General features: G+C 41.4%; 2 protein-coding genes across 9 annotated transcripts in view; one reads left to right on the top strand and one right to left on the bottom strand.

Moving 5' to 3' along the window:
• The window catches only part of ppp1r9a (protein phosphatase 1, regulatory subunit 9A), a 57,721-nt gene extending 44,314 nt beyond the window's left edge, over window positions 1-13,407 (bottom strand). For 2 of the 5 annotated variants that reach the window (XM_023292925.3, XM_023292927.3), the window contains exons 1-2: window positions 7,102-7,560; window positions 4,177-5,699 (exon numbers count right to left, since the gene is read on the bottom strand). In XM_023292925.3, coding sequence (XP_023148693.2) covers window positions 4,177-5,556 — 1,380 coding nt within the window. In that variant the 5' untranslated portion in view covers window positions 5,557-5,699; window positions 7,102-7,560. Of the gene's footprint in view, window positions 1-4,176; window positions 5,700-7,101; window positions 7,563-13,147 lie in introns of those variants that run through there. The other 3 variants (XM_055018086.1, XM_055018087.1, XM_055018085.1) reach the window with 3 other exon arrangements.
• On the top strand, window positions 10,367-22,946 carry sgce (sarcoglycan, epsilon). Of its 4 annotated transcripts, none has more exons than XM_023292929.3 (12): window positions 10,367-10,601; window positions 16,051-16,173; window positions 16,469-16,626; window positions 17,157-17,229; window positions 18,238-18,436; window positions 19,002-19,164; window positions 19,881-20,095; window positions 20,557-20,583; window positions 21,066-21,254; window positions 21,653-21,696; window positions 22,335-22,372; window positions 22,539-22,946. In XM_023292929.3, the coding sequence occupies exons 1-12, from the start codon at window positions 10,565-10,567 to the stop codon at window positions 22,587-22,589; spliced, it is 1,317 nt and encodes a 438-aa protein (XP_023148697.1). In that variant the 5' UTR covers window positions 10,367-10,564; the 3' UTR covers window positions 22,590-22,946. The 4 variants fall into 4 exon arrangements, with proteins under 4 accessions (XP_023148697.1, XP_035814386.2, XP_035814385.2 ...); XM_035958492.2 differs by lacking the exon at window positions 10,367-10,601 and adding an exon at window positions 12,684-12,818; XM_035958493.2 differs by lacking the exons at window positions 10,367-10,601; window positions 20,557-20,583 and adding an exon at window positions 12,681-12,818.
• Window positions 22,947-23,011: the final 65 nt, after the last annotated feature.

Here is a 23,011-nt window from a genome sequence, read left to right as displayed (position 1 = left end):
AAACACTGACTGTTGATCTATGTGCAGTTTATCCAACATTGTTGGACAGTTTCCCCAACATTGTTGGATAAAATGTACCCAACATTGTTGGATAAAATGTACCCAAGATCGCTGGATAAACAGAAGGTAAGACAAAGCCAGGAGTTACATCGGGACAAAAAGCAGTGAGACTCCGCTGTCATGTACAGTATTAAAGGCAGACAAATGAGCCCCCAAAGTCTCAAGAGAAATAACCATCTCTTTATGCCTGGCAAGTCTGAGGAACAGCACTGGGAAGATGTAAGTTGGTATTTTCTCAATTTTTCTGCATCAGCAACTTTGTCTTTATGTTCTTTCATGCTCCAGTAAAGTGCAAGATGAGTCTGAGAATTGGATTTATATACTGCAGCCGGAGATACAAACACGCATACGGCAAAAGTACACAGAGAAAATGTGTGTAGGTTGTTTGTGTAACCAAATGTTTGCAGAGGGATCTAATCTGCAAGTATGAACATATCAGTTGGATCCAAATGACTCAGTGACAGCGCATCATCCTGTGCATACATCACATCCTTTTAAATCTAGGGAACTAAATCTCAAAATTCAAGAAACTCATTAAGACTCACATGTTTAGTCCACTGAAAATGAACTGGCACAACCATCCCTTCCATGCTGCAGAACAACACAGTGGTCAAAACAACAAGTATAAGACATCCACAGACATGTACAAGTATTGCATCTACAAAACCTTTGCTACAGATAAGAGGAGTGACACACATCTATCATATTGATTATTGCTCTGAGCTCGGATCTATGATGTTCAGCATTCCAGCAACAGTGCAGCAGCAGAAACTAATGGACAAAACGGCAGTCTCTTTGGTCTAGTAACAGGCCGCATGTAGAGTGTAGGGGCTGATTACAGAGCCACTTCAGTGGCCATTTAAATGGTGCTCCACTCATCACATCTGCTTAATTCTATTAAGATATTGCAGTGTCTCGACTGATGAAATTGCATTTGCTCTACAGGCAGAGAAAGTGTCATTAAAAAGGTGACATTAAATGCCATTCACGTAGAGAGAAGGAGAGGAAAACAAGAGGAGACTGACACAGCAAGGCAGCATGCAGAGGTAGTAGACGACTTCTGTCAAACTCCCAGGGTGCGGTTCGATAAAGAGGGAAAGAAAACACTGCACAGAAAGAAATCAGCAACAAGTTATAGATAATTAAAAGTTTGTGGGATCTATACACGATCAAGGCTGGAAAAGTTGAGACCTGACAGAACTAGAAAGATGAACTGAACACTACATTCAGATCACACGTTGTATTCTCAATGTCATACCAGCAGCACTGAACACACACTGGCAAGAGCACATCTAAAGTGCAATAGAAGACTGACTGTATTTTATTACTAGCACATTAATCTGTATGCCACAGACTGGACAACCAAACTAGAAGTACTAATGTCAAGGATAAAATCAACTGCTTGGCTTAACATGAGACCTGATTCTCCTCTGTAGGTCAGCGCCTTCTGGATGGCAGGCTGCCTTAGCCTCTGGTAGCTCAGAGCAGTTGCCTCTCCCTGGGTCAGAGAGGATGTTTTAGAGTTTACAGAAGCAGCTCTGTGAGGATGTTTTTACACAGCAGAATTTGAGCTTCATGTTAATCTCTGCATAGTGGCATTTTCACATCGACAACTCTAATGTGCTAGTAAAGCTGAGGCCAGTAGGATACCATTATTTTTGAAAATATCTGATGATAAACCAATCGGACAGATTTTGGATCTAAAACTCAAAAGTCAGGGGATCACCAAATTTAATACAGTTTATCCCGAGGCAGACATGAATATCTGAAACAAATGTCATGGCAATCCATCCAATAGTGGTTGAGATATTTAATTCTGGAGTGAAGTGGTGAACTGAAAAACAAGCTCTGCCTCCTGTAGAGATGTGCTGCCAAAAACTAGATTTCTGGACCTGCTAGTCTTCATTTCAAACAGAAGTCAGAGTACATGTTTACAAAATGTTGCTGAGACCGTAGTTGCGGGTCAACTTTTCCATGTAGCTACCAGGAAGATGTCTTAATTAATTAAGCTTTCAAAGCTGGGATGTTGAAATGGTTTATCCGTTTTACCGGTCAGGATGGGCAGGACTAAAAAACATTACACAAAGACGAGGGAGTGTTAAGTATGAGATGATAAGATGGCAGTTTTTTTTTTCCACGACCTTCTCTACAATCTCCACCCACAGGGGTCAAGCTGGACTCGTGCGGGGCTGAGGGCTGAGAAAATAGCTTTGTGTCTTTCACTATACAGACGAACAAAAGACAGAACCCTGTTTGTTCCTCGTGTGCTGAAAGGAGGGGGTGTGATGGAGAGGTGGGAGGGGTGCATGTCTAATTGTGCGTGTGCGTCGTAGTAGGGGTGGGGGCAGTTTCTCTGTTGAATATTCCATATGATGAATGAGCGTCAGTCCTTTTCATGGAAAACAGAAGCCCTGAATCGACAGACAACAACAGAGGAGCATATTCTCCGCCCGTTCAACGTAAATGGGACAACAAGCTTTGTAGTATCTCACTCTGTGGTGAAAATGAAAGTTACAAAATTAATGTCAACATAAGCCTTTTTCAACTTAGATTTTGTATATATATCTTTCACAGATATATATTACATTCACTATTCCGCTAAAGCCAGATAATGTAAGGATTAGATATGAATCTTTATTCCTAAAATCAAAGAATATGATCAAAATAGTGCTAACATTGCATTTTGAGGATGCATGTGTTTTGATGCAAATGTAGTGGGTCCTTAAAGAGAGAAAAATGCAAAAAGACACACTCTGCAGAGACATTACACAGTGATTAGTTAGCTAACATCACGTTTTCCGCCCAGAATAACTGGGCTAATTGTTCTGGCTCATTACAACATGCTAATAGGATTGATTCCCAACCTGTGGAATGTTTGTGTTAGTTTTTTCTTTCATGCATAAACCATAATCTCTCATTTATTACTGTGCTCCCCATCATGTAGTAGCACAAACATTGCTTGTGTGTCAACAGACGGAAAATCTCAAAAATAAAAATGGATTTCACTGGCAAGTTTAGTTATAAAGATCAAAAGGAAAAGGGCAACATAAAGCATGTTGTTTACTACTACCAACGTTAAGCTCATTGATTCTAAATACTTGGGGATAAAGACTGAAAAATATTTTCCATAATCTTACAAATCCATCTCTCCAATCCACATACACTGCCTGCATTGTCCAACTCAGCACTGAAAAACACATCAAAATACATCAAGGTAAATACAACAAATACCATACTAAAGATAACTATATTAATTGAAAAAAAATCTTGAAGAACTGACTCATTACTGGGAAAATTATTCTCAGTGGGAGTTGGCCATTGTCACCCCAAATGATCAGCAAAAAGTTTTTTTACCCTTCCATCCTCAGTGGAAAAAATAGTAGTATGGGTGGTAAAAATGCATGTGCAAGAAACAAGGTTACATAATAAACACACCAACATTGTGAGTCTATTATATGCTGAATATATGGTATATTTGACAGATTTGTGAAAACTGTCACTGTAATGTGAAAAATTCATCACCAAATAGCTTCACAAATGGCCTGATTTAAAAAAAACAAGACATGAGACTGCTCGAGAAAAAAACAAACATTATCTTGTGTGAAAACTGTGTGGGTGCAGAACCAGCATGACTAACCCATGCACAGATGTTCTGCTCATGAACATGTCAAATTCGCAGAGGGCGATGTTTTGACCCTCAAGCTCTGCATCACAAAATCACAAAACAGCTACGACCTTTACCGTTACAGAGCAACACCTACGACACAGAATAATTTGATATTGTATCTGCAACAAAGTAGAATATATTAAAAGGAGAAGATCTAAAGTGAAAGACATTAGAGGTCTAACAAAGATAAAAATTACTGAGGTCAGATCATTTTATGAGGATCCCACAGCCTCCTAAAAATGTATGTTCAAACAACAAAGCTAATCACAAAAAAGTGAGGGTAGCTATAAATAAAGCCCATAAAAACAGAGCTCTGAATACACCATTAGTTCTCTGTTGTTTTAACCTAGTTTTGATCACAGCTGCACAAGGGCTTTTATGTTGGATTGTGCTCAGTGTGTTTACACAATTTAGGCTTCCACAACACTTTTGTAGAGCATTCAGCTTACTGTAATGGGAGCAGTGCTGAAGCGAATCTTCCTCTTTGGAGGGATGTCCTCTTTGTTTTCCTGGGGCAGACCAGGAATCTCTGTCAGATCAGAACCCGGGTCGTAGACAATATCCTCATCGTCGCCGTAGAGGTCATCCTCAGGATCGGTGCAGCTTTCACCCCAACCCTGGTAACAGGCGTCACCATCTGCGTTAAAAATCACCCGCTCATTCCCAGTGTATTCCTCATCAGGTTCTTCCATCTGGTCCTTGGGAGATTCAGAGGGCTTGTCTTCCTTTGAAACATCCCCATCCTCTTGGCTTTCTCTAGTTGGTGTAGTTGGGGTCGGCAGCATCTTGTGAGTGGCATCTTCAGAAGATTTATTGGTAGTCACAGTACCATGTGCAGGTTTGGAGGCTTTAGAGACACCTAGATCCTCGGTATGATTTCTTGTGTCTGAAGGTTTTTCTTCTTCTTCACAGGAGCCATTAACTTGGCTTCCATTGGTGGTGGCACCAGACAAATGGTGTCTGTCTCTCCTTGTAGATTTTTCTTGGGCTTCTTCCTCTTGTGGAGCCTCTGATTTCAGTTCTGTCTCTTCCCCAGGACTGGGGCTCAGGAGGTCCTCAGAAGACAAGGATGTGGGAAACTTGCCCCCTGTCCTGTTCCGGTATGTTGAGCGAACGGGAGATTGTCTCGAGTCATCCTCACTGAGATCACCTCCATGACGGTGGAATCCGTCGGGTGAGTATAGAGCTCTTCTGGTGACTCCTCTGTAGGAAACACTCTGATTGTGGTGGTCGGCATTTTCAAAAACAGCGCTGAGCTGACTAACAGTGGGTGAGGATGCCTCTGTTCTGGAGCACAGTGAGTCCAAGGAGTCTGTACTGCCTCGGTTGGACCTCGCACCTCGCCAGTCATCAAGGTGCTCATGGGAGCCCCTTTTATCCCGTCCGCAGGGAAAGACCGGTGATTGAGACTGGTCACGTGACTGCTGTTCGAATAGCTTCCTGGTTTCAGAGAACTTTGCTCCAGCACCTCCAACCCTTTCTGCCGATGAGGAATGCTGGAGTTTTATCACTGTTCCGTCAGCCTTGTTGATAAAGTTGGTGGGCTTCACCAGCTTTTGTGGTGAGGAATCATCACGGCCCCTAGACTTAGTGGTGGCATTTTCTGAGCCCATTTGCATGAACATGTCCTTAATGCGACTGACGTGGGTGCCATACTGGCGGCCCCTCGGTTGTTTAACCCGCTCGAGGTCTTTGGGCTTTGAGTCTCCATCGATCCGAGGCTGGTCGAAGGCCTTCTTGAGCGCCTGAAACTCAGCCCGGTAGGCGTTGCGGTGGGGGGAGGCACTTCGGAGGCTGGTCCTCTCCCCCGAGGCCTCCGTCTTCAGCATGATGATCTCTTTGGATTCAGAGGAGATGTCAGCATCGCCGTGGCCTCATTAGAGCGTGGGAGTGAGGGAGTCTAGTTTGACCTACTGCAGCGCTGTTTAATCTGACCCAGCTGACGTTATAGTTCCTTCCAGACCATTCACACCTGCGGAGATAAAAAGAGACATTAAAAAGATGGAAACACTTTGTAACACTGTATGATGTCAGTTCAAGAGAGATGAGCATTTACAGAGGTACACAACAGTACCCCATAAACGTAAATTGCCACTTTATATTCAAAATGTTGGTTCCAAACTTTAAAAAAAAAAAAAAAACGATCATGTTCACCTTCAATAACCCTCTTTGGGAACCAAATTAACTACAGAAGCTGATGCATGATAAAAAAGCTCTCAGTACAAGATAACTACTGTAGTTATGAAAACCTACTGGGCTGTAAAAGCATTCGGATGATGCTCTGCATTCAGTATTCCTGAGTTGATAACCTTCTCAAATCAATACTGACCGTTGGCATCATTGAACAGATTTGCGCTCTTTTTGTTTAAAATGGTGCTATGCTGTAGAAAACATAGTTCACTCCCTCTCCCCCTCCCTCTGTTTTCTATAGTAAGCTGTGACCCTTGTGCACTAAAACATCCCTCGGCTCTCTAAAGCATCACTGACATTATGGTGGTATCTATTAAATGTCAGCCCTCAAACACAGCCATACATGGTGCATACAACCTTTACTGTTCGGAGAAAATGTTGCTAGATGCACTCACAGATGTGTGTTAATACCATCCCTGGAGACTAAAAAAAAAAAACTAAACATTTAATGAAAGGCCTCACAGTAATTGTGAGTTGGAGAAGGGTAGCTGGCTCATTGTGGTAGTTAAATATTCCATACCTACAGTCATTAATGTTTAATACTGTTTGGAAATGCATCCACATAGCGGGAGATGAAATATGACACAATAAATTAAAAAAAAAAAAACATTAATCTGGGACACAGAGAATCCATTAACCTAGGCTGTGCTGTAGCCCACAGCATGGGTGGTATAGATGCAGCAGCAACAGCAGCAGTGACTGAAACCTAAATGTCCTGCTTCAGTATTCATTATTCAGCATGCTGGACTCTTGCTGGTCCACCTATGAGAAATCCTTGAGCAAAAAGAACAAAATAAAATCATCCGTTTGAACTTGAGCATAATGCACATGAAGGAAGGGAGGAAAATACTGTCGGAGGTGCAAGATGAAAGATAAAATTGAGGTTTTAACAGTGTGTCAGTGGATCATACAAACAGGCGCACATCAGCCACACCGCACACAACATGACAGCTCAGGTTTCCCTTCTTTCTGACACCGTTTAACATTTATCCATTTCACCTCTTGCACATTTCTGCAAGAGCCCGAACGCAAATGATCGACCTGTTCCTACTGATTGCAACAACAACAAAATAAATAAATAAATAAATAAATAAATAAAAAACAAAAAGAGACGAACTTAAGTGTTGACCACAAACCACAGCGATGTTGCTTCCCTGTTACAAAAACAAAAGAGTCAGACTTACATTCATGGCTCCGGCTTCGTTGGACGCGTGAGATAAATAAAACGTAATCCACGGCGCAAACTTGTGGCAAATGATGCTCTCGCTGCACAACCTTTCGATGATAACATCTCTCTCGTAAATAGTCCGGGACGAAATCGCCACCACGGAGACGCTTGGACACACCGGAGCCGCTACAACGCCATTGCAGGCAGTGGGTGATGCTGCCAGCCGCACAATGGGGGTGTCGGTGCGGTTTGGCAGCTCGTCTCAGCGAGAGCTGCACTGTGGCTGCGTTTGCATGAAGGCAGCGTCCGACGTACGTCCGCAGTGTGGCCAAGTGAACTTGCTCAGATGCAGTGATAGCCGCCGGTTTGCGAGCGGAAAGCCTCATGTGACAGGTGTTAAAACCTGAACTGCGGCAATGGTTCGGTCCGATAATCTGCTGCGCGGAGGGGGTTTCAGCGAGCTGCAGTCTGGCATAAATACCAACACACACAGCCACTGTAACTTCACTGGCTGCTCATTGTACATCAGTGGGCTTTGGGTGGGGTGCACAGGGTGAAGGACCACTCTGGGCCCCGTCCTTGAAATTAGGGTGTTTCTCAAAGTGGGGTGTGGGGGATCAGGAGGAAGCACTGAGGAGATTAGATGAGGGCAGAGTCAGGAAAATAAAGTTTGATTTAACTGTTATTTTACTCGTTAAAGTCAGCCTGATTGAGAAAAAAAAAGTCAAATTCTGTGCATGCATCTTATCAGGCTATTTAAATGTGTAGCTGGACATAAAGGGAAGGGTGATATAAGGTAGCATTTGAACTAACAGACATCACATTTCTCAGTTACTTATTACAAGCTTCCTGTTATGCTTAAACATGCAAATGTGATACTCAAAACATAAATGAAAATGCTCTAATTTGCATTATTTTAAGGAACAGAAAGCCACCGCCGAAACTTTTGCTTCATATGTTTGTGACATATTAGAGTTCAGTGTTTTTTACAAAGGGTGTTTTGGGTATCTGTTTTCTCACTTCATAAATCAGAAAATACTGCTGTGAGACAGAAAAAAAAAATCTATTTTTGCCATGTTTTTAGGAATCCAGTGCAGGCTATGAATGATGTGTGGACAAAGCCCTCCGGAAGAACATTTAGAATACAGACAAACCTGAATAAAACTGTGTAAGCACTAAAGCAGTGGCACTTTCTGCCACAATATGCAATACAAGTTAAAATCTATACCTATAAAGAGATGGAATCAAAAAATATACAACTGAATGTGTATTATGAATGTTATCTTTCCATTAGTCTGAAAGGAGACACTATGGGAGCAAAATATCCCAAAAAAATCATTGAAAAAAACAGTGTTTTTGCCTGTAGTGACTCATGTTATGTCAAATTAATGGACAAATAATGTCTCAGGAGTCATACTTTAATCAAATGTAATAAAGACCTCTACATGTGGACATTGATGCTAGCGCCCAGCATGAGTAAATGCGTACCGGGGATCTGTGAAGTTTGTTGTCTCTATCCCCGTCAGTCTGTAAGCGTTCATTTTTGAGACCTATATTAAAGAGGAACAGTAAAAAAAAATGTAGCTGGCTGTGTCACATGAGTCAACAGAAACCACCTAAATCACAGGACTGAATTCATGTGACAAAGCACCAGAAGAAAGTAAAAGAAAAAGGACGCTTTGTCAACATCCAAATGTGTGATTTTTCACAAATAGCACTGAGTTATATAACTGTTTCAAAGTGTTATAATAGATGGCATTGTTGCTTACATGCAATTCTACCCAAGCACAAACTAAGTATGAATAAATTTGGAATACCATCTTAAGCAAAACATGTAATAGTTTAAGCAACTTTTATGAGGTTGAGTAGTAGAAGAATGTGTATTCCTGATCAATTTGAATGAACCTATTCATAAAACATATCTATCTATCTGTCTGTCTGTCTGTCTGTCTGTCTGTCTGTCTGTCTGTCACCAAAACATGTGATTTGCATTATTACACAATCATTTCAGTCCATGCTAATCTCACTTAAAGCAGGGGTGGTTTGCATATTTATTCTATTTCTCTACAAAAAGCCACACTGTACACCATTTTATTGATAACCCTTCGAATACCTATTCAGTGAATCTTGAATAATATAGAGTAAAAAATATAATAAAAGGTGTCTGTTTTGCATCTGCTACACTAAAAGAAACAGAATGAGTTACAGCTTTTCCCAGATTCATTTTGTAACAGCCCTCACTGCTGAGGAGAGTAAGCGAGTGTTTTGCATCTTCTCCTGCAACTCAAAACAAGCCAATTCAGGACAATTACTGTTTAAACCTATACTGCAGGCTATGCTGAAAACATATTGGATTCAAATTAGTCTAAATCAGTCTCAAATTAGACACATTTAGCCACTATCTAAGCCTTTTCCGAGACATAAGTGTTTTGCTTTCCTCAACCTCATTGCCGAGCATCATGCATGCACCTACCTATACTGATTGTTGTGATATATTCACACAAACACAGGCTATGAGAAGATGTTGCTAAGCAACCTAAAAATAATCTTAAGGGGATAAAAGGGAGGGTGAGCGAAGAAAACAGCCACGCACTGCAGTACACGGAGGATGGATGGCATCGTGTTTATCACCACTGAAGAAGCCAAGAATCCAGTTTGGAATCTGAATTTATCAAACACGAAGCACGCAGTGACCACTGTCAGTATGTTAGCCAGAATTACGAGGCTTTTTCTGCAAGATCAAAGTGCTCTCTTAGTGGCGGCTGACATCAAGGGAGCCTCGGGGGTGAATTAAGGGTCCCGAAGCCCTTTAGCAGAGCTGACTGGGAGCCAAGGGGCCAAAACACGGCCATCTGTCTGCTAGGACTGCCTCTGCAGGGGGTCTGCACAGATTGGAGAAGACTTTGCAAACATGCCTCTGCCCTCTTACAGCTGTGCATATGCAGGTCAAGCCCTGGTGAGGCGATGGTGTGTGTTTGAGAATAAGAAGGTGTGTTTGTCTTCACAAGTTTTGATACAAATTTTGGATGCATTATTAAGGAAATAAAAAAGCCATCAATTAAGCCACTAAAAACGGTACATTTCAGTAAATATAATGACAAGGTGCTTTTAGAAAATTACATAATGAGAATGAAGCATCTGTCAGATCAGAGGGACCAGACAGACACACAGGCAGCTTTGTGTTTGTTAAGCAGCCAGACAAAACTCAACCCAGCATCACTAAACAGCACCACACAGAAGCATTTGCCAAAGGCGTGGTGCTCCTATTCTGATTCACATCATGTTTTGCTCCTTCTTTACGAGACAACCATGTTTTTCCATCCAGATGTTCAGCCAATGAGAAGTCGGCGCTGTTTCCAGTGAAGGAAGGAGGCGGAGGAAGGAATGCTGCAGGATGCTTATTATTATGGCTGTCAAACCCAATGGCGACTAGATAAAACAGCATTTTTCATGTAAGATTTACGGGGACGACGGGCACCATGTCGGCTGCAGCTGTCGCGGTGTGGCTGGGTTCGGGTACGTATCGATTTAGCTCGGAGAATATCACGACGTTTTCACTCGTTCGCCTTTGATGAGGTACCTACGCTAGTTAGCTAGCTAGTTAGCCTTAGCTGCTCTGCTCATTTTTTCCAGGAGGCTGAGGAGGAGACGGAAAAATGGCTACCAACTGACAGCTAAACCGTTATACGAAGAGAGAGCCTAAATATCACAACAGAATTGGTTAAAAAATAGTCATTTTTTTTACATTACCTTATATTTCCAGTGGAGTTGATAATACTGTTTACACTGTCTTGCTAGTTATGTTTCTTGCGCGTGTCCCCTTGTTCAGGCCCGTGCTCATTTGTACACCAGGTGTGTTAATAATGCCTAATTACGCAGCTAATGCGAGCTTAGCAATTTCATTTGTCCTTATTTGAATGCAGGGACATCTGCTCAGTGGCAGTATGTGCTTTGTTAGAGCTGTCTATCACTGGTACACACATTGTTTTAAGAATAATGTATACTCTCAGTTGCCAGTTTATCAGGTGCACATATCTAAAATGATTTCAGTCTATTTCCCCATAGATCCTACCTTCATGAAAGTTGTAATGTTCAGTTTTTGTTCAATCATTGCTGAGTTCTTAATGTTTTACACTAGCCTGAAATCTTGATGTAGCTACAAGGACTTGAAAGGCCAAAACAAAACAACTTTTTTAAAATAACCATGCATTTTTGCACAGTACAAACTAACAATAGTACTTTAATTGCTTCTTTGAATAATTATTTTTTTGGTCCATGAAATGTCCAAAAAATAGCCTGTTGTAATTTAACACAGCCCAATGAGTGATATTGCCAGTTCATGAGCCAAAGATGTTCAAATTTATTATCATATGTGGCAAATAAAAGAGCTGGACCCAATGAATGTTTCAATATCTATAACAACTAATCAGTACATCTAAATTCTGAATAGTTTCTGACCAGTGGATTACTCAAGTAATCTACAGAGCTGTACATCTTTAAACTATTAGGCTGTAAAGAACTTACAGTAGAGGTCGACCGGTAGGGGTGTTCCATTGCTGATATTAGTACCAGCTATTAGCAATTAAGGTGACAGACAATCAATTTTTGAAACCGATATGCATATTTGCAGTAAAAACTGAAATCCTTTTTGAGTCAAAATGTAGAATAACAGAAAGTTCAACACCAGACTGTGTTGGAATATCTTTATTTATATGTTTACTTAAAACTTTCAGCAGCTTCAGTGATGATAGGTTATCACTCGTGATGTGCAGTGGACTGCATCAAAATATAGCACGATTTATTTAGTTTACTGGGAAGAATGCTAAAGGTTGGATCTGATAATTTGCCGTGCTGATAATGGATCAACCCCTGCTTTACAGATTTTGATCAAACGTCAGTCATACAGAAGGAGTTGATTCACAGCATTATTGCTAGACTTGAAACACCAACAAAGTGAGACGCATTACCCCACGGTCAAAATAAATTCATTATTTGTTGGTACAATATGAACCATGCAGCTCTTTCATGCCATGCAAAACAGGTCTGTTACTGTTTCCATGGTCATAACAAAACATAAAGAACCACTGTTCAGTTTCTAACCACCAAATATCTGAAACAAACTCCCCTGGAATTTTTTTTTTAATAGCAAGGCGTACATGCTTAACAGTACTTATAAATTACAGGCAGTTTATTTACATCTCACTGCACTGTAATTACAGTTTTTATATTCTTGGTTTACTTAATGTTTATCACTGTTTTTTTTTTCTTTTTAAACCATATATCTTTTGAAATTTTCCCTTTTTTATCTGAATGCCTTTTAACTTTGCAGGTAAACTTGTTTGAATTGGTTTCTTGAAATAGGTGCAAAATAAATAAACTTGCCTTGCTTCAACTATTAGAACATTGACAGGTTAGAACATGACCTTAAAGTTAAATCCACACTTCTCCTGAACAATAACACAGCACTATAACCTTTGCAAAGGTAGGATTTACTGTAGTATGAGCATAATAGACTGCATTAGGTTTAGCTTTGCGTACTTAAAAACTGGCAACTGGGTGTGTTGTTGTCAATGCTGTTAAAAGACGCACTTGTTCCATTCATGCTTTTATTCATTGATCCAGTAGTTTACATAGTGCATGCCTATGATATGAAACACAGCGCTTTACATGAGAGAAATGTCCATATGGAGCAATCCCTGGCCTTGAAGCAGAGAACAGCCCTGTACAGAGATGGTGAGTGGGTGTATGTGCAGTGGTGCACTTCATGTGTTGACCCGCTGTTCCCTCCCCCCATTATAACACAGTGACACGCTCAGCTGGTCCCCATTAATACTGGCATTATTGTTTTGAGTTGTCTGCTGTCCCTCAGACTTGGCCCACTTTCTTTTGCTGTAACAGCAATTTTAAATCTTCCCTAAACCTCACTCTTGCTAGAAGTAGAACTGATTTTTAGTCATTAACAGTTACAGAAAGTTCTGTTTCCTCTGTTCAAAGTCGTACTGGTACGTTACTGTACTGTAAGTTTTCAACAATCATTTTAGAGAAATCAGTGATTTACTTACCTTTATGCTGAGCTAGAAGATTGAACTGGCCGTTTCGTGTCCACTCTCCTCCTTTGCTGTCGCCTTCTGCATGTTGTGACACCGACTGCTTTCACTTCCACGTCTGAGTTTAGAACAGTGTGGCTCAAACTCATCACGGGCAGAATAGCACAACAGTAGCAATCCTTGGTGTCTATCTTTCTGCACTAAACACCAAAGAAGCACATGCATTCCTCCTGATCCAGGCTACGTGTGCATATGAAGCTGATCTAACAGAACTAAAGGACACAATTCTCTTGTCTCTGCCTCAGCTAGTTAGAGGCATCACTTAGCTGGAGCCATGAGAGGAACAAGACTGGTTTATTTTTCTCCGTGTTGCCAATGGCGTTTTTCAACTACTCCTGACAATCCATCAGTCTATAGTCGGCCAAGAAAAGCATAAAATCTGGTTAGCCATTTCCACAGCCCCCAAGCTCTGTTAGTGATCCATTATGGGATTTATGGGCATCTGTGTCAGAAATTGTGTATGTAAGATTGTGTAGAAAATACTTAAATGCTAATCCGTTTGTGAACAGAATTGCTAGGAAAGTGTGGCTTATTGTATGTATGATCATGCATGTGCATGTATGGTTTGTCTCTACTGAGGCCAACAGTTAGTCCGTAGTGGACCGTTTGGTATTAACCTGTAATCGGTGATGTATTGTGTACAGTGGGAATGCTGCAGTTCATCATCTCGAGAAGGCCTGGCAGAAAGTCCTCCTGCCTCAAATAAGCAGATCTGAAGCTATTAGCAGATCCTCAGTGTAGCTTAGTCAGTGATCTTTACTTACACTGGCTGCTGTGTAAATGGAAGCGACTACAATCGAAAGTAACTGTCACACACAGTCCTAAAGGGGCCTGTAAGTTAGACTGGCTAACCTGAGTTCAAAATGAGTATGTGTTAGGCCTAAATGTTCGCCGTTGAATAAAAGATGTAATGTAGAGAGTGTGAAAACCATTTCAGATCCGATAGGTGGTTTCTTAATCCTGACTCTATTAGGTGGCCATCTGGACCCACTCGAATGTCCTGCCTGTTCCATCTCCCATCTCCTTACCTGCCACAAATGTTTACACGGTACCCAGCTGGTCGCTGAGTAGAACAGAAAAGCCAGTATTTGACCTTGACAGCGAGCATCTGAAAGTGGTCCTTTGTGTGTCGAAGAATTGATGAGGCCCAATGGGTCAGATAATAGAATCCGAGTTTGCGCATTCAGAGTGGGATTTGCGGGTCGACTGAAGTCATTACTGAGCAACTAGTCTGCTGAAACTGAATGAGGTTTTATTTTTAGTCGCTGTATAACCTAGATCCTAATATCATGGGTGCAGTAGTTGCAGCAAGAAGAGCTATCATGTGGATTAGTCATGCTCAGGTGGTTCCCTCAATGTGACCATGAAAAGCGATGCAGTGAATATAACCTCAGGTTGCTCAAGTAACACCACATTTAGTGACTGCTAAACACTATTGATCGTATCTCGCTGTGACTGAGCCCTTGGGCACATTAGACATATGGCCAGTTCAGCATCTCCGTTACTGGTCACAGATGTAGCCCAGTTTAAGACACATAAGGGACTGTTTTATAACTTCACACTTCCAGCAGCTCATCAATGTACTCAGATTGCAGTTGGGCATTTTGTACAAGTGAAATTTCTCAACAGTCTGCGGCTTACTGTGTCACCTAATCTTTAACCCCTTTGTGCCCTCTGGTAATAGATAACAGATACATCTCTTACTGACTTCCTTTTTCATGCACACGGATTAAAATGTAAATCCTTCTCTATTACTTTCTTCGGTGGACTCTCTTTAGAAAACAGCGTCTGTTAAAGCAAAGGGCTTACAGTCCAGAAGTAAAAGAGTACTTCATGTTATGAAGCTGCTGATAGCATATGATAGTTTGATGCTAAAGAGAGGATCTGAAAGGAGGGAAAAATTGGGAAAATCAGCAACATTTTGCCAGCGGGAAGGCACATCTACACGCAAAGCTTTCCCAGGCCTTTTTCCTAGCTGCCTAATGCGTCTGGAGTTGTGTGTCTGCAGGCGAGAACAGTTCAGACTTGCTTTTCTCTCCCTCACTTGCACTTCATAGCACAGATCTCCAGTACAACCCCCCATCCCCAAACCCCCCTCTCCTCCTCCTCCTCTTCTTCTTCCTTGTACACTCAGTCTCAATCTCCCATGGTGATTAAAAATTGAGTTCCCACCCACTGTGGGAGAGAGAGAGAGTGAGAGAAAAAGGGAGAACACAAAAATGCCGTGCAGAAGAGGTTGCTGAGAGGTTAAAAGTAGACGAGTGAAAGAAGAAGCAGGAGAGAGGGAAGTAGTGAAAGAGAAAGACACAAAAGCAGGGAGAGAGACGGGCAAATCACCTCCGGCTTTACTTTGTGTAAACTTTTGTGAAGGGACTGCCATTTTCCTGGTGATGCCCTTCACAAATATAGACTAAATGTTTGTTTGAAATAGAGTGGGGCTAAATAGAGTGCATAAAGGAAACAGAGTGGGGGGAAGGCACAAAAAGAGCTCAGTACAGTCTGAAAGACCCCTCATCCCTGCTGCTCTTACTCACAGCACCCTCAGCACCTTGCCCCCGAATTTCAATGGTTTTCTGTAGCAGCTTGCTCTTCCTCTATACAGAATTTTAGTATTTCTAGCAGCTAATAATTAGAATTTTTCCCTTCAGACTTCGCTGTTTCTGTACTGTGTGAAGCTAATACTTTAAACTTCATAAGAGTGTTGTGGAAAAATCTATCGTAGCAAACACTTCATTCAGAGTGTGAAGTAGCTTAACGCCTTCTCTTTAACATGGGTGGCAGTGATGAATCACACACAGGATAGGAAATGTTCTACTATCATGAGCTAACTTCCACGGTGTTTGAAATTTCTGTTGCAGTGGTCACCATCTTGTCAAGGTCACATGCAGACCGTAACGTCTACCCATCTGCAGGAGTGCTGTTCGTCCATGTTCTGGAGAGAGAGTACTTCAAAGGAGAGTTTCCTCCTTACCCAAAATCAGGTATAACACCATCACATTCACATTTTCTGCACTTTGATGTCAAGTGACTAGTATTGTTAATGTGTTTAAATGTCTAAATAACACTAAAACCTTTGTAGAAATACTTACTGGCCCAATTATTGTATAAATTCCACAGTGCATTGTCTATTCATTTTATTTTACTAGGAGGAAGTGCTCAGCTGCTATTGGCAGCACATCCCCAATTCAGCTAAAAGGTCTAAATGTACATTATGGAACTGGTGCTGACCCATAACAAATCATTGGGCCACCCCTCATTAAGCTGCTCTGTGCGCAGGCGATGCCAGCAACGACCCGATCACTTTCAACACCAACCTGATGGGCTACCCCGACAGGCCGGGCTGGCTGCGTTATATCCAGAGGACTCAACATAGCGACGGAGTGCTCTATGGTTCCCCCACTGCAGAGCATGTTGGCAAGCCCACCGTCATAGAGGTGGGTGTTTGGACCACGTTCAAAGTGAATAGACTAGAGATGAAGTCATTTGTGCCGCTGCTTATTGCCGAGTATAGAAAAGGAGATGCTGCTTCTTGTGCTTGGAGTGTTGAACAGTATTAAAACATTTAGCTGAAAGAATTTGTCAAGTTTATTTATTTGAATGGGAGACATTATCATGTATTTGTATTGTGCCCCATAAAGGTAAAGGGAAAAAACACATTTGTAATGATTTTACTGAGCTCAGCTAATTTGTAAGCATTTAGTAGTAGCATAGTGCAATATTGTGCTTGGAGTCTTTAGATTTAAATCCTTTTATGTTTTTTTATGCTTTCTTTGTCCCCTGTAAGCTACTGTAGACATTCTTTTCCCAAAAGGCTTAACGTTTCCAGCAGGCCACATGTGCGCTATACAGTCCCTCAGCTGGGTACAGAACCTGCATCGTGTATCTGGCTCAGCCTTGTCCACAGAGCTGCTGCCATATAAGCTGCACTGATCTGGGCTTAAACTTTCACCCCTGTGTGTTGCAGATTACTGCCTATAACAGACGCACTTTCGAGACGGCACGGCACAACTTGGTCATAAACATCATGGCCACAGAGGGTAAGAGGCGCCAGTGTGGGGGCTTAGAGCAAACAGAGATCAGACTGTGCAACTTCCCTGATTAAATCCTGAGAGCAAATTTGGTACTTGGACTGTGTAATGGGCTTCCCTCAAGAAAAAATGTTGCCTTTGATTAGTTTTTATCAAGCACAACTTATCAATCTATGTCGTAAGACAAACGGCATATTTAAACATCCATCATGGATTGATGGAATAATCTCTGTACAGGATCCATTTACTAGCTGTTCTGTAGCTTTCAGTCACATCACACGATCTTTGTCAGCTGCTGCAGTTTGCCCAGTTTTCTTTGTACTTCTTGCAAGTGCTCAGAATAGAAAGGAATCTACAATTTCATGACAACTCGGCTAACCCCATCTTGTAATGAAGATTATGTGACATGATCACAAGCTCTGGAAAAGAGCTAAACTAAAACATGTGTCTTAACTGATTTTCAGTGTTTCACTCATCCTTCATGCTTCCACTAAGGATGATATGCTATTTTAAAGTTCTGTGTTGGTACATTTGAGTTCTGAGTTCTGACAGTATTTTTGTGGAAAGCAGCCGTTCCTTGCCATCTCGACAACTTTACTCCACATCTGTGCATCTGTATGTTAGCTCGCTGGCTTGTTGACCAGTCACGGTGCATGTAGTACTATAGGAACTGAGTTGGGGGAATGCTCAGCAGCTGTTTGCAGCGTTAATGTGACATCACTCTCCCTATGCTGTGATGTCATCTGCCATCTGGCCCCAGAAGGAGGCCAAGTCATAACAGAGCAGAGCAGACACACCAGCGTCTGCCGGACAGACTGGTAAACTGTCAGTTGTGCAGCAGTAGTAAAGTAATAATGATGTCAACAGAGCACTTCTGCAGCGTTACGTGTTTCTCAGTTTTATGGATTTTAGTAGATTTCTGTTCAGCTTTGGTCCTGTCTTCTGACCCATCACATCTCACTGCGTTTCACCTTTTTCTATCTTTTTTCTAACTGTCACCTCTGTGTTACTGTGCAGAGTTCCCCTTGCCCTACCAGGCAGAGTTTTACATCAAAAACATGAATGTGGAGGAAATGCTGGCCAGCGAGGTGCTGGGGGACTTCTTGGGAGCGGTGAAGAACGTATGGCAGCCAGAGCGGCTCAATGCTATCAACATTACCTCGGCACTGGACCGTGGTGGCCGTGTGCCCCTGCCTATCAACAACCTAAAAGAAGGGTGAGGATCTGCACCAACATGACAGTGGTGCTTAGCAGTTGTGAATTCTCCTAGTGCTTTGCATTTTGGAAGGAGCCATGCTTTGGTCACAGCTGAATAATTTATTTTTCTTTTTACAAAGATAACATTTGGCTCTGCTCGATTCTTCATCTGCCTAAGCTTAATTTTGTCTTAATCTTAAAAACTTACTCTACATTTTGATTTACACAACATGCGTGAAATACGTCTCCCCATGAGGGACCCCTTCACCTCTCTAAATTAAACAAATTGCATTTATTTTCAGTCCACTTGTACCAAGACATTATCTAATTGGGGCCTTAGGGATCCTCAGTTTGCTGTGAATTAAATGAATACACTTCTGCATTGACAGACACTGTCAGTTCCTTCCATTCAGAGGGGAATAGCCCACATGAAGTGCATAAGTTGTGCATCAAAGATTCATGCTGACGTTTTGGAAGATGAAAGCATCTAAGAGAACACTCAGCGGTTGGGGAAATGCTTTGACTATTACAGACCTCAGCATAAACATAAAATAAAGCTCCATCTTCTCTTCTCTTCTCCCCAGTGTTTATGTGATGGTTGGTGCAGATGTTCCCTTCTCGTCCTGCCTTCGGGAGGTGGAAAGCCCACACAACCAGTTACGCTGCAGTCAGGAAATGGAGCCTGCCATCAGCTGTGACAAAAAGTTCAGAACTCAGTTTCACATCGACTGGTGTAAGATCTCTCTGGTGAGGATGCTCTTCTACAAATTCACCGGGACCAAAACATGCAGGTTTTTAAAGCTGGGGCATGATGGACATGAATTATTGCTTTTAATAGAGGGTTTGAAAGGCTTGTTATCTTTTTAAAAAATCGCCAAATGACAAAATTTATCAAGACAAAAACTTGTGATGTGCAGGTCCATCAGGAAAAATGTATCAAACATAAACTTCAAATTGTGATACTGCATCAAAGTCACATTATTCTACATTTCTATAATTTGTAGTAACAGGAATATGTAAAAAGCAAAAAAATTCTCCACTTCTCAGTACAACTGAAAAGCAATGCATGACTCAACTACAATCAACAATCGTGCAAAAAAAAGTATTAAATAAATTTTTTTAGGTAAACTGCAGGCTGTGTTTACACAGACCAGAGAGAATACAAATATGGAAATAAATAAAATATCTACCTATAGAATGTGGAGCCACCAGTTTTTTCCAGTGTCGGTATTACCTGTGGGCACTTGGAAAAATGTTGTGACCTTCATACTGCACAGAAGTTGTGCTGTTTCATAGATATGTATGACTTTATATTGCGGTGAAAAATGGGTCCACTGTGTGTAAAATGTGACAGGAGCAACAGACCGATAGGTCCAAAAGGGTTAACAAAGATTGTGCTTTAATCACACTGTATCTGCTGTGTTTGTCACAAATCCTGAATTAATTCTTACTTATTTCTTTAGGTTGACATCAACAAAGTAGTCCCAGTTTACATTACCCGTCCCGATCCAGGCACCGGAATCCTGCCTGAATTTGGGGAGTACAATCCCCCGTCTGAATCTCTGAAGAGCCGGAACTACTTTTCCGACTTCCTTGTCACCCTGGCCGTTCCCTCCGCTGTGGCACTAGTCCTCTTCTTCATCATCGGCTACACTATGTGCTGCAGACGGGAAGGGGTGTAAGTCTGCTTGGTCTTATATTTATATGCAAATAATGCACCAAACACCCCAATAAATATTTGAGGGAAGCAATGAAAGTTTTACTGATACATATAAGAGGCAGCAAAGGGCTCAGTTAGCGGCAGGATAATCAGAAAATGAAATCTGGACAGGGACTGCAGCTTGTCATTACCATCCAGTAGTTTGGTCCTTTTATATTAAGTTCCTCATCGATATCTGTCACAGGTTTTGGTTAATGTTTTCGTGTACATCTTGATGTTTTTAAATCACAGCCACGATCATTCATCCGCAATACATCCTTTCATCATTTACAGGCTGGGAGAGACGTGCCCCCTTTGTTCACTCAGTGTTCCACACCATCTCCACCTTGTCTTTATCCAACAGTCCATTCACTTGTGCGTAGATGTTGCTTTAACTATTAATATTAGTATTTAATTCATCCATTTTGTTTTGTTTCTAGGGAAAAAAGAAACATGCAAACACCAGAGTAAGTGTTTTACCTCTCCTGTGTTCTTCTTTATTTTGGGTCTGTTTCTGTCCCTCCCCTCTTTGGTTTGCAGTTTTTTTTTGTCGTTTATGTTGTCATTTATGGCTGTTTCATACCCATTCATATGCTCATACGTGTGTTGACATCAATTCATCCTGTGGGCTGCTGAAAAATTCAATAGCCAGCTAGCAGTAGGGAGTCGATGCTGTTCACAGTTATACATACTGTGTATCTCTTCCTATTTATCAACTAAATATCTACTAATTTATTTAGATTAGCAACATATTATGCACCCTAAATCAGACAAAGAAATCACAGCAGTAGGTGAGGATGGGTGTTATATTTCTGTTGTGCATGCGCAAACTGAGTGCAGATGTTGTCATAGATGCACACGATGAGCTCAGTTAGGCTTTGGTGAGGGAACGCCTGCCGTAACACCAAAACATGCTACAATACAAATTCACTGCTTCTCCCTTCCACAGCATCCAGCTTGTTCACCACAGCTCCATCCAGAAGTCCACCAAGGAGCTGCGGAGCATGTCCAAGAACCGGGAGATCTCCTGGCCCCTCTCCACCCTGCCTGTCTTCAACCCAGTCAGCGGCGAGGTGGTGCCGCCCATCCACCCCGACAACTACGAGACCACCAGCATGCCCCTAATGCAGACACAGGCGTGAGTTGAGGGATTTGGTGGGAGGAAGGAAGTGCACATGAATAAGATGGCTGTGTATAAGCAGTCATTCACATGCTCATGGTCGCACATGAAACCGCACACGCTCATTAGCAGATGTAAAGCTTGTAGGCGTCATTATGGCGAAAAATAGAAGTTGCAACAATACCATTATCGTTTAATCTCCAGTTTCCAGCGCTCTCTAGCCATGTTTATAGCTAAAGCTGCAGAAAGCGAGTTAGGCCTTTGGAAAATACGACTACAGCTTAAGAGATTCAAGCTGTCCCATGATTTGTCCTAATGGGCTTGAAACGGAAAAATGCAGTAATATAAGTACAGCAAGCTTTCACATGATAGCTTTTGTTTGTGTATGAATGTCTGTCTGTTGTTTGTGATTTCAGGAATCTGCAAAACCAGATTACGATACCACAGCAACGGCCATCGGGTTAGTATTTCCTCCTAGTCTTTGCTTGTAGTCTAGCAATCTGTCGTACTTCGTCTGCATGTGTAATATGTGATTAACAAATAAAGATGCTGCCACATGCTTGAGTTAAATACGGAAGTAGATGTCAAAACAAGATTTAAATAATATAGAAACAGTTTAAAGTGACAAATGGTTTATGAAAAACATGGCCGCTAAGGCTATAATGTATGCATAAAGCTGTCTATATGTCATTTTACAGTGCTTCTGCTTTACATCATCATAAAACAGCTGTCCTTGTCTAATATTAATTAGGATGTCTAGTGCAGGAAAGCACGTCTCCCAGCAGGTTTAAGTCTATTAATGTCACTGTAAAATTACTTACTATTCACTTACTATACCTTACTGCCTTAAACACATTGAGTAGCATTAGTAATATGAAGAAATCTGAAAAACATGGCTTTGTAGTTACTTCTCTGTGTTGCTTACAACCTCAGTCTGTTCTTTCTGCTTGTAAATGATCCAAGCGTCCAGACTCGGCTTGTCAACACTTGCATGAGACCACTAATTGTGATGTTGGCATGTGAGCACCCTCTTGTGAGCATGGTGATCAGCTGCATGAAACGCTAACTTGCTGCTCTCTGTGTTCACTGCTAACAAAGGAGACAATTATGTTATGTCAACATTTCGAAGGCTGGAGGTAGGTGCTGCTGTTTATAAGTCACTGTAGAGATATGTTGGACTTGTTAGCTGTTTTTTATTTATGAGGTCATTGCAGCTCTTCTAGAGTACTAAGAGCATATCAAAACATAAAGGTGAGTTGTTGACAATGTGGTTTTATATGCCTTTTTTCGTATTTCTTCTAGGTAAATGGTATTCCTGAGGAGAGGAAAGTGGCTGAAGCACTGAATTTATGACCAGAAACAACAGTGTCACAGCTGACTTTGTTCCAACTTCTCTTATCTTTGTTTTTTTTCTAGCATTTGTGCCAATTTGCATGTCTCAGAAGTGAAGTTTTATTGTCCACATGCACTCACACTTTGAAGAGTGAGTGTGAAAGAGAACAGCTTAGCTGATTATAAAGATATCTTAGAATATTTTTAAATATTTGTGTAAATGTTAAAATTATGATCAGTATGTTTGTATCTTGACTTGCTTTGCACAATGGACCCCTTAGAGGGAAAGGGAGTTTTACATTGAAATGCTTTAGTTGTCATCTGTTATTAATTTTATGTAATGTGTCACATGATGGCAATAAATTCTTTCAAAAATAATTTGAAGTACCTTTATCTCAATGATAAACACTAATAATGTCTGAATGGCATGAAGGGTAGGTTAG

Source organism: Amphiprion ocellaris, chromosome 15 (assembly GCF_022539595.1).
Source record: "Amphiprion ocellaris isolate individual 3 ecotype Okinawa chromosome 15, ASM2253959v1, whole genome shotgun sequence".
Classification (NCBI taxonomy): Eukaryota; Metazoa; Chordata; class Actinopteri; family Pomacentridae; genus Amphiprion; species Amphiprion ocellaris.
The sequence above is the reverse complement of the archived record's forward strand: the minus strand, read 5'-3'. Positions and strand labels throughout refer to the sequence as shown.

What these genes read in the sequence shown, in the direction of transcription:
- sgce (XM_035958492.2), top strand. Translation starts at nt 12,686, where the DNA reads ATGCTTTTATTCATTGATCCAGTAGTTTACATAGTGCATGCCTATGAT. An exon ending in ATCAACAACCTAAAAGAAGG is followed by an intron (nt 18,437 to 19,001) that starts GTGAGGATCTGC and finishes TCTTCTCCCCAG; the next exon opens with TGTTTATGTGATGGTTGGTG. An exon ending in CAACATTTCGAAGGCTGGAG is followed by an intron (nt 22,373 to 22,538) that starts GTAGGTGCTGCT and finishes TATTTCTTCTAG; the next exon opens with GTAAATGGTATTCCTGAGGA.